The sequence below is a fragment of the Trichoderma camerunense genome (assembly GCF_050948025.1).
Source record: "Trichoderma camerunense strain CBS 138272 chromosome Unknown V8C40scaffold_1, whole genome shotgun sequence".
Classification (NCBI taxonomy): Eukaryota; Fungi; Ascomycota; class Sordariomycetes; order Hypocreales; family Hypocreaceae; genus Trichoderma; species Trichoderma camerunense.
Window position 1 is genome coordinate 2,532,072 of NW_028145369.1, and position 11,007 is coordinate 2,543,078.

General features: G+C 51.9%; 4 protein-coding genes across 4 annotated transcripts; 3 read left to right on the forward strand and 1 right to left on the reverse strand.

The window, feature by feature from the left end:
• The first annotated feature begins 38 nt into the window (after positions 1-38).
• On the forward strand, positions 39-1,647 carry V8C40DRAFT_230766 (uncharacterized protein). The gene is made up of 2 exons (XM_083212785.1): positions 39-579; positions 676-1,647. Exons 1-2 carry the CDS (start codon positions 293-295, stop codon positions 1,241-1,243), a joined length of 855 nt encoding a protein of 284 aa, XP_083079429.1. The 5' UTR covers positions 39-292; the 3' UTR covers positions 1,244-1,647.
• A 464-nt stretch (positions 1,648-2,111) lies between these two features.
• On the forward strand, positions 2,112-3,634 carry V8C40DRAFT_230770 (B-box zinc finger protein). Its single transcript, XM_083212786.1, has 2 exons — positions 2,112-2,525; positions 2,602-3,634. The coding sequence occupies exons 1-2, from the start codon at positions 2,431-2,433 to the stop codon at positions 3,584-3,586; spliced, it is 1,080 nt and encodes a 359-aa protein (XP_083079430.1). The 5' UTR covers positions 2,112-2,430; the 3' UTR covers positions 3,587-3,634.
• V8C40DRAFT_230773 (uncharacterized protein) lies at positions 3,565-5,841 on the reverse strand. Its single transcript, XM_083212787.1, has one exon. It carries the CDS (start codon positions 5,665-5,667, stop codon positions 3,886-3,888), a length of 1,782 nt encoding a protein of 593 aa, XP_083079431.1. The 5' UTR covers positions 5,668-5,841; the 3' UTR covers positions 3,565-3,885.
• Positions 5,842-6,160: 319 nt separating this feature from the next.
• Positions 6,161-11,005, forward strand: V8C40DRAFT_15305 (cleavage/polyadenylation factor CFT1). The gene is made up of 5 exons (XM_083211334.1): positions 6,161-8,336; positions 8,389-8,705; positions 8,764-8,937; positions 8,996-10,241; positions 10,311-11,005. Exons 1-5 carry the CDS (start codon positions 6,266-6,268, stop codon positions 10,820-10,822), a joined length of 4,320 nt encoding a protein of 1,439 aa, XP_083079432.1. The 5' UTR covers positions 6,161-6,265; the 3' UTR covers positions 10,823-11,005.
• Positions 11,006-11,007: the final 2 nt, after the last annotated feature.

Below are 11,007 nucleotides of genomic sequence, written 5' to 3' on the forward strand. Positions count from 1 at the left end.
CAAGGCTCTTTGTACCTGCTGAACACTAATGGTAGGTACCTGTTTCGCCGCCAGCCCCTTCTAAGCCAGCCCCAAACGCCCAGGGCTTTCCTTCTTTGTCCCTGTCCCAGGCTAAGGTAGTTCAAGTTTTTAGTGCAGCTGCGTCCATCCAGTTTGTCTTATATACCTGGTCGCGGTCTACAGGCAAATCTCGGATCTGTGCTCATCTTCTCTAGCTTTTCTTATTCTCGCACAGCTGCGTGTTTGCATATTCGCATATACACCAGCGTCGCTTTCATCTTACGAGTTCACCATGAGAATCGATTTCACGCTCCTGTTCGTCACGCTCGTCACCACTGTGACTGCCAGCGCCATCGATGGCTCCCGGCATGTGGTGAGAGTTGAGGGCATCGCGCAGTCAGAGGAGCACGATCTGTACAAGCGCAAGGGCGGCGGCGGAGGAGGAGGTAGAGGAGGCGGCAGCAGCGGAGGCAGCAGCGGCGGCAAGGGTGGCAGTTCTGGTGGTAGCAGTGGCAGCGGCGGCAGCAGTGGAAGTGGAAGCAGTGGAAGCAGTGGAAGCAGAGGTGGAAGTGGAAGCTCGTATGTTCGGCCCTAGGACCCGGTCTTCGTTCGTCCGGAGCCTCGTCCATCCTCCCCATCAAACCGATCGCATCAGCGACCTAACAAGAAAACCAGTGGAAACCGAGCCCCAAGCTCCAACGTCGGAGGCACATCTGTGGGTGGAAGCGGCCCCAAGCCGGCATACGGCGGTGGCCGATACTATGGCGGTGGTGCAGCAACTCCCTACCGCGCCGGCGTCACAAGCCCAAGTGGTATTGTCCCGTTTGCTCTCCTTGGAGGTGCTGCTGCTCTCGCCGTCTGGCCCGGAATCTGGCTGTACGGCGCGTGGATGTACCCCTATCACCAACCGTACCACTTCCACAATGAGTCGAGCGGTCGTAATGAGACGCGAGATGTTCTCTGCGGATGTGGCACGTACGATGTTTGCAGTTGCGATGACAACAATAACACGGCGTACTATGACAGCCTTATCGGAAATGGCAGCTACGCCGCACTCAACAAGAGCGTTGTTAACGTCGCCGACGTCAACGGCACTACGACACTTCTCATCAATGGCAGCCTTCCAAACGGCACAACAGCCGACGGTCCAGATTCGAGCGCTATTGGTCTGAGAAACGCTGCTGAGATGTTCGGCTTCTGGCCCGTTGTTGCTGCGGTTCTCGTCACCGTCTTCCTCGCATAAGAGATCAAAACCTAGGTCTTCGATGGCCTCTATTTCTACAACTACGCTTTTCTAGAGTTTGAGGTGTGCTCTTTACCTTTCATGTCTACGTGTATGCTTTCACTTTTTTTTTTTACGATCGATACCATCATGTTTTACGACGAGTTGCCAAAAAAATTGTTGGCGGTGATACGGGTTTGGCGCTTCTTCTGGTTTTTCTTCTTCACTCGCCTCTAGAGGTAGATGATACACGGCTACCAATAGAGAGGAATTATTTGGAATTATGGTCTGTTGGGCAGTGATTATTAGACTTCGGGCTATCTTCTCGACGAGCTTACTGGGGCTTGCATCATGTGGAATAGCAGAGCGGGCTTTTTTAGTGCGGATGTAGTAATTGTAATTGCATATCTAATATCTTAAAAGTGGCAGTGCTTTTTCAATCTGTACTTTTCTGCAGGGCGACGACCAACAATCGCATTTGTCCATGCCACTAAGAGAGGCAATGCGCGCGACGAAGGTGTTCTAGAATCATGATGATGCAGTCTTGGGTACAAATACAGTAGGTGGCAAGATGATATCATCAGATACGCCCGAGGTTTCCTGGTAGGTTGGGTGACGGCAATATTTCTTGCCAGTAAGGTTCCACGTTCCATATTGCCGGACCAATTCGGCGATTGCTTATTACGTCGAATCACACTGCATTAGCGATCCTGCTGCGGAATCTACTGGCGATGGTGACGCTTTGAAGCTCTTGGCAACACCAAATTACCGAAAATGGGTGCAAGGCTTTTTTACGGGCTGTTTTATACCGACGCTTTTTGATTGGAACTTTTGCGCTGTGTGGGGAGACTCTTTTTTATATGCGCATGGAGTGAAATTTAATTTTACAGGTTGTTAATTTCGATTTATTTTACACTTGCGATTAAGAAAAATTGTCCTAGAGGTGAAGATGTAACATGAGAAAGCAGATGGTGATGAATCAATGTCAAACGAGGCGAGGCTGAGAGCAAATAGAGAACTGCTTAAGTAAAGCCAGCTTGGCGCGTGACTTTGGCGCGCCGTGCGAATTGATCATGCTTTCACCAGATCCTCTCACATGAACATGAAAGCGCATGATAATCGGTCTCAGAGTTGTGTGATGCGACTCACTGAATTCCTCCATAAACATCCGAGTTAATGAGTTACTTCACATCAAATATATTCACACAATGCCTGAAGATTTAGACAACTCGCTGCTGGAACGGCTACAAGCGTTGCGGGGTTCAAGCTCTGGCGCATCGCCCGGTCAAGCAGCTCCCATAAAGTACGAGAAACCACCCGCTCATTGTATCCCTAGACAACAAGATTCAAAGGTAGAATCGTCGCTAAAACAGCTGCAGGTTCGACGTAGACCTGATTGAGAGATCAAAACCAGCCACCCGAGAAGATACCCTCGCTGCTCGGCTAAAGTCGTTGCGAGAGCGGGATGATGGCTCAGCCTCACCGAAGACGGAGAAGAAGGTTGTCCCTGCAGCAACATCGGGATCACATCCGGCTAAAGCGAAAGATGCTGTGTCTACATCAAAATCAGCAGGGCCGGGGGATGGCGATGATGTGGACCTGATGTTCTCGACAGATGACCAGACTCTGGAAGAGCTGCTCAACGACGTTAGCCTCAATGACAACCCCGTGGAAGAGCCTAGTGATGAGCAGGTCAAAGCCCTCTTGGAAAATCTATCACTGTCTGTACCGAAAGGTGACGCAGGCGGAGATGAAAAGGAGAACAAGGCAGGTGACTCAGACGATTCAGACGGCGAGCACATGGAAAGTAAAGTGAAGGACATCATCGCCCAGTTCAAGGATGAAATAGAACTAGAGGCTACTCTCGGGAATCCCGACGATGAAGTAGACTCTGCAAAGCAGGATCAAGACGAGGATGAAGACGGAAACGATGGAGGAGACACAAATGTCGCCCTCCCCTCGCTCCCTTCTAATCTCGCAGATCTCCCGAATTTTGCTCCTCAACGCCCGGCCAACATGAACGATATCGCGGCTCGCATGGCCGCGCTCAAAGCTCCCTCTACCGAAGACTCCTTCTCACTCCCCTCTGTTCCTAGCTCAAAGCCGTCTGCGGGCGATAAGCCCGTCAAACGACTCACTAGCAAGACGGATTACACGGATGACGACATTGACGGCTGGTGTACCGTTTGTCTTAATGATGCTACGCTACAATGTATAGGATGTGACGGCGATCCTTATTGCACGCGATGCTGGAGGGAGATGCATATTGGACCGGCGGCTGCCTTTGACGACAGAAGCCATAAGGCTGTACAGTTCACTAAAGCGAAGAAGAAGGACAAGCAACGGGTAGCGCTAGGAGCATGATATTTTCCTAAAATAAAGTAAAAAGAAAAGAAAAACAGTTAAAATGGCTGAACCCATAATTTCCATGCGTGCCACCTAATCTCAGCGTTGTGAGTACACCTCTCCATCATATGAAAAATGAGTAATAGAGAGAGTGTGCTTCAAGATGTTGACTCCAAACTCCCAAACCATGTCATAATCTGAATTCCGGTCCTTGTTCCTCAAAAAACAATCTGAATAACCAAACCAATTCACCAAAAGTTTCTCAACTTAAATAGGGGGGAGAAAAAAAATGAGTCAGTATATTGTCTCTGACCCGGTTAACCAATTTGTGGTCGTGAACCTCGAATCAGCTGGGGCCCGTTTCTTGTCCCTCTCGGTTGGCCCCTGACATCTTGCCAAGTCGCATCGAATCGACGGCTGGTTGAGGCGAGCAGGCTTTCCTCTTCGTCGGCTTCGGCAAACTCATCGATTTCGGCGACATTGACTCTTGGGGCACGTACCAGCGCCGTAATAAAGACGATGAAGAATATAGCCATGAAAAAGTATTGAGCCCAGAAATCAATAATGCCAAAGAGTGGCCATGTGATGGTGATACGATTCAGGAGAGTCGACATCATAGATGGAGTACAAACATCTTTGGCGTGCTTATACTCGAGAGTATCAGAGCAAGGTTGAACCAACTCGGGGTGGTGGCTGCAGTCCGGTTGAGCACCGGGATATGCGGGCTCATTCGTACAAAATGTTTGCGTCCCGTAAAATGAATACTGAGGAGCTATAAACATGGCGACCGCGTAATTGATGGCCAAGGTGATGAGTGAGAGCATGACTGTTGCGATGAGGAGGGCTTGCGGGGCCGTTCTACCTCTGCGAATCTGAAAGATGCGGATCCAGAGGAAGCGTATTCCAACCACGGCAATACCGGAAATGGAGCTGCTGAAGAGAAGAAGGACCAGTAAAGCCATCAAAACGTAGTCGACGGGGAAAGCCTTCGCAGCCTGCAAGAATATCCAATTCATCGGCTGAAAAACGTGAACTTGACCGAGAATGTATCCGCACCGCTGCTTGCAGACGGAATTCTTTGCCTTGTCGATGCCTGTGATGAACATGGACACCCAAATGACAACGGCGAAGATCAGCAGCAGAATTCCGCCAAGCATCTTGACTGGTCTGAACAGCGCACATAGTTTGAGCCAAATCTGATAGACTCGGCTCTTGCCTTCGCCTTGGGCCTCGGCGGCGAGGCGTTCGCGCCGGACCAGAGTTTGCTCTTCCCTGATTAGAGCATCTAGTTCCCGCCTATCCTTTCGGGACATGCCCTCCTCACGGCCGGCATTGCGCAGCTCAAGCTGATGCTGGCGCTCTCGGTTTTGTTCAAGCTGAGAAGCTGTTGTTGCTGAGAGCTGTGGGGCCGAGATTGGGGGAGCTGATTTGATGAAGGAAATGGGCAAAAGAGCGAGCCCAGCGCTGGTGTAAAGGACGTAGAGGAACGTTCCGAGCGTCACCAAAAGGCCAAGGGCAAAGGTAAGGGCCTTTTCTCCATGGTTCTGAGACAGTAGCGACTTGTAGTAGTCCAGATCCCAATGGCCCTTGTTGCCACCGGCTGCAGGAACAAAAAATCCCAGAATAAAGAGCACGATGGTGAGGGCAACGAAAAACAGTGTATACTTGGTGGCGGCCCAAAACCGGCTCTTCCATGTACGGCCCTCCTCCTCAAAGGCGACCTCATCGTATTCCTCATACCAGAAGTATGCAAAGGGAATGACCAAGAGGCACAGTAGGGCATCGAAGCTGTAAAGCGAATAGTAAACGACTTTGAGAGTCAAGAGAATATCTGCGACTCGCTTTGGTGTGGCCCAATCCTTCTTGACCCCTAAAGCTGAGGATCCGGTAGATGAGACGAGAGCGATGTCGACAGGAAGAAGCAGGACAGTTGCGAGAAGAGATGTGAGACTGACGATTGCGACGATGCTTACCATCGCCGAACGGTCGATTGGAGTCTGCCATGTGAATGTCGTGATAATCGCGGCGCCCAGACATAGCAAAACGACAACTGCGTAAGCTAGCCAGATGAGACCGGCTTGGACGAAGCCTGCGGCCATGACGGGCAACAGGTGGGTTTGGACCTTGGCAGTGCTATACTGTGTGTCTTGCAGATAAAGGACAAGATTCGTTATACAGCATTTGTCTGGCTGGGCTGTTGGGCTGTTGTAATCGGTTCAATGTTGTTTTTTTGGGAACGCGTGGCGATTGTTGTCTTTGGCTGGATTGTGACGCAATGGGGGCATCACCAGTTGTCTCACCCAGCGCTACATTCCCTGTTCTAGAGCTTCAGGTACATTCGGTGCCTGGATTGGAGCTGGGGTGGACTCTCCACAGGAGCAGCTACAGAGGCAGCCTAAGAAACCTAGCGTACCCAATACACGAGTGGAGTCCTGTATCGTGCTCTGGCTGAGGTACCTAATACTGCCAGTAGGTACAAACCCTCTGGCAAGCTCAATGTCAGTGGCCCGGCACGGCAGCGCGTTGATCCGCTATCGATGGCCGCTAGCCCACTGCCGGCCTGAGTGCAGCAGCTCCCCGGACAAAACATCAATACCCACCTCAAGGAAATTGTTTTGCGACGCCTCGATCCTCTCAATCGCCAGCAGCATCGCCCAATCGCGCTCGTGAGACGGCGGAGGCAATGCTCTTGCAGCCATGCAGGTCTACACTGAGCTCACGGCTCCCACCGCCGTTACCCACAGCCTGAGTCTGCCTCTGACTTCTGCAACTGCCAACAACCTGGTCGTTGCGAAGGGTTCTCTGCTCCAGATCTTTACCGTCAAGAGCATCTCTGCCGAGCTCGACCCCGAATTTCAGCCCAATCAGCCGGCAGAAGGCGACACCCGATTTGACCGTCAAGTCAACGATGACGATGGCCTCGAATCCTCCTTTCTCGGCGGCGAGTCCATGTTTATGCGAACCGATCGGACGAACAACACCAAGCTCGTGCTTGTTGCAGAGATTCCGCTTGCGGGGACAGTAATTGGACTGGCAAGATTAAAAACAAACAAGACGGCATCAGGAGGCGAAGTTCTGTTGCTTGCGTATAAGGCGGCTAAGATGTGTCTGGCAGAGTGGGACCCGAAGAAGAACGAGCTCGAGACGATTTCTATCCACTACTATGAGAAAGATGAGCTGCAAGGAGCGCCGTGGGAGGAGGTGTTTGGAGAATATGTCAACCACCTCGAGGCAGATCCCGGCAGTAGATGTGCTGCCTTCAAATTCGGCACCCGAAACCTCGCCATTCTGCCCTTCAGGCGCTCCGAAGAAGACCTGGAGATGGAGGACTGGGACGAGGACCTAGACGGACCTCGACCTGTCAAGGAACAAGCGGCAGCCGTCAACGGAGATAGCGACAATGTAGAAGCAGCATATACCCCGTCATTTGTCTTGCGTCTGCCCCTCCTAGACCCGAGCCTGCTTCACCCCGTGCATCTCACTTTTCTGCATGAGTATCGCGAGCCCACGTTCGGTGTCTTGTCCTCTAGCCAAGCGCCTGCTGCTTCCCTGGGCTCCAAGGATCACTTGTCGTACAAGGTCTTCACTCTGGACCTCCAACAGAGAGCCTCTACGACCATCTTATCAGTGACTGGCCTGCCTCATGACCTTTACAAAGTTATCGCTCTGCCTGCTCCTGTCGGTGGCGCCTTGTTAGTTGGCCAGAACGAGTTGATCCATGTTGACCAATCTGGAAAGCCAAATGGCGTGGCCGTCAATCCTATGGCCAAGCTGGCGACGTCCTTTAGTCTGACTGATCAGGCAGACTTAAATCTGCGCCTTGAGAACTGTGCCATCGAGCTACTTGCTGTTGAAAATGGCGAGCTACTTTTAATACTAAGTGATGGCCGACTAGGCATAATTTCCTTCAAGATTGACGGACGAACAGTGTCAGGGCTCAGTGTCAGGCTGGTGGGCGCAGATTGTGGCGGCAATGTAATCCAGAGCAGAGTTGCGTGTATTTCCCGACTGGGGAAAAACGCATTCTTCATCGGGAGCGAAACTAGCGACTCCGTCGTATTAGGATGGTCGAGAAGACAGACACAGGAAAAGCGTAGGAAATCTCGGCTCATAGATCCAGATCTGGCTTTGGAAGTGGACGAGCTCGACTTGGAAGATGATGAAGAGGACGATGACCTTTACGGCGATGATTCCGCTGCGGCCAAGCCCCAAACGACAAATGGAGGCCCAGCCAAATCTGGAGATTTGAGTTTTCGAATACACGATGTGCTACTTAGCATCGCACCGATACAAGATATTACATGCGGACAGGCCGCCTTTCCAGATGGTGAGGAGGCCACCTTGAACAAAGGTGTCTCAGCTGATCTGCAGCTTGCCTGTGCTGTCGGGCGTGGAGGGGCAGGCTCCCTTGCAATCATCAACCGCGAGATCCAGCCCAGAGTCATCGGCCGGTTTGAGTTTCCAGAGGCGAGAGGGTTCTGGACAATGTGTGTTAAGAAGCCAGTTCCCAAGTCATTGGGCACGAATGCTGGGGTCGCTGGCGACTACGACACACCAATACAGCATGACAAGTTCATGATTGTTGCCAAGGTCGACCTGGATGGCTACGAAACCTCTGATGTGTATGCCCTGACCGCAGCGGGTTTTGAGACCTTGAAGGAGACAGAGTTTGAGCCTGCTGCTGGATTCACAGTGGAAGCTGGCACAATGGGAAAGCAAATGGTGGTTATTCAAGTGCTCAAGTCGGAGGTGCGATGTTACAACGGTGGTAAGTTTCTTGTTACCGGTTATGGCCATGCCGATGCTAAGTGTTTTTCTAGATCTGGGGTTGATCCAGATTTTGCCTATGCTGGATGAAGAAACAGGTGCAGAGCCGCGGGCTGTGAGTGCAAGTATCGTCGACCCGTATTTGCTCATTATCCGCGACGACGGCAGCGTGTTCCTCGCACAAATTGATAGCAACAATGAGATTGAGGAGGTGGAAAAGGCAGACAGTGGCCTTACATCAACAAAATGGGTGGCTGGATGTCTGTATAAAGACACCAAGGGCGTGTTTCAGTCAAGCCTCGATGGCGCAGCTAGGAAGCCAAGCGAGGAAGTCATGATGTTCTTGCTCAATTCAGTAGGGGCCTTGCACGTGAGTTATCCTGTCTAACGAAGCTATAATTCATCTCTCAGTGGGCTAACCATGACAGATATATGCACTCCCGGATCTTTCAAAGCCTGTTTATGTCGCCGAGGGACTTTCATCAATACCTCCCCATCTTTCAGCTGGATTTGTAGCCAGAAGAGGTGCCACACGAGAAAGTCTCACGGAGATTGTCGTGGCAGACCTTGGAGATTCGGTCCACTCCTCACCTTACTTAATAGTATGCCTCATGATTCTCCAATCGATCGTCGATAATGAGCTAACAATAAGACTCTCAGTTACGACACTCCACTGATGATCTTACCCTATATGAGCCGATCCGCCTGCCTACAACTTCAGCTACTCACACCTTATCAGACACACTCTTCTTTAAAAAATCGGCAAATTCTACTTTGGCCAAGAGTGCCGTCGAGGACCCATCGGACGACACGGCGCAACCGCCGCGCTACGTGCCTCTGAGAACCTGCGCGAATGTGGGTGGCTACAGCGCCGTGTTCCTTCCGGGTCCATCGCCGGCGTTCATTATCAAGAGCAGCAAAAGTATCCCCAGAGTGGTTGGTCTGCAAGGTCTTGGGGTTCGGGGCATGAGCACTTTCCACACTGAAGGTTGCGATAGGGGGTTCATTTACGCAGACTCTGAAGGCATAGCTAGAGTGACGCAGCTCCCGAGCAAAACCAACTTTACAGAACTGGGCGTCTCGGTCAAGAAGGTTCCATTGGGCCACGACGTTCGCCATGTTGCTTACCACCACCCCACTGAGATGTACATCGCGGGCTGCACCATCGCCGAAAATTTTGAGTTGCCAAAGGATGATGACTATCATAAGGAGTGGGCCCGAGAGTCGCTCTCTTTCTTGCCTTCGATGGCCAGAGGGGCTCTTAAACTAATCAACCCCATCACATGGACCGTCATTCACTCAATTGACATGGAGCCCGGAGAGTCGATTGAATGCATGAAGACGTTGCATCTCGAAGTGTCTGAAGAGACCAAAGAGCGGAGAATGCTGCTAGCAGTCGGCACTGCCTTGACAAGAGGCGAAGACTTGCCCACTAGAGGGCGCGTGCAAGTGTACGACATCGTTACCGTCATCCCAGAGCCTGGGAAGCCAGAAACGAACAAGAGGCTCAAGCTCCTAGCCAAGGAGGAAATTCCTCGTGGCGGCGTGACGGCCTTGTCCGAAATTGGCACTCAGGGGCTTATGCTGGTGGCGCAAGGCCAGAAGTGTATGGTGCGCGGTCTTAAGGAAGATGGCTCATTGCTTCCTGTGGCCTTTCTAGATATGAGCTGCCATGTATCCACGGCACGGGAATTACCAGGCACCGGCCTCTGCCTGATTGCGGACGCGTTTAAGGGACTGTGGTTCGCTGGTTATACGGAGGAGCCATATACATTCAAGGTGCTCGGCAAGAGCAGCGGGTCGCTGCCCCTGCTGACGGCAGACTTCCTCCCAGACGGGGAAGATTTGTCAATGGTTGCTGTGGATGCGGATGGGGATATCCATGTTCTCGAGTTCAATCCAGAGCGTAAGTCTTATTGCCTGTCCATATTGCAACAAAATATCAGTGGATTGACAATACTAACATTTCTTTTAGACCCCAAATCTCTCCAAGGCCACCTGCTACTTCACCGGACTACATTCAGCGTGACCCCTAACCCCCCCACCTCGACTCTCCTCTTACCACGCACCCTCCCTGCATCTCATTCCACGACTACATCGCCAGACTCATCATCTTCGCAACCGCACTTGCTGCTCCTCGCATCCCCCTCAGGCTCCCTAGCCGCTCTAACGCCCCGCCCCGAGTCAGCTTACCGGCGACTCCTCTCCGTCACAAACCAGCTCCTACCGGCCCTCGTGCCCCACGGCGGCCTCCACGCCAGAGCACACCGCACGCCCGAGGGCGGAGGCGGCATGTCTCGCACAGTTGGTGTCGAAACTGCTGCGTCCGGCCGCGCAATCGTAGACGGCGCAATCTTGGCTCGGTGGAATGAGCTGGGCGCCGCCAAGAGGGCTGAGGTTGCGACTAGGGGTGGATATGATGGCATCATGGAGATGAGAGAGGATCTGGAAGCTGTGCTGGGATGGAGTGGACTTGCGTATATTTAAAGATGAATGATTTCGTTATATATATCTACATATGTTGATGCGCAAAGAGATTAAGACGAGCGGGGAGGGATTCTTGCTCGATTCATATAGTATGGTTGGACCATTATGGATAGGGGTATAGCAGGTAGCATACATATCACAATGTTCACTCGGAAAATATAGTATTACTGGCGAATAGGGTGTTA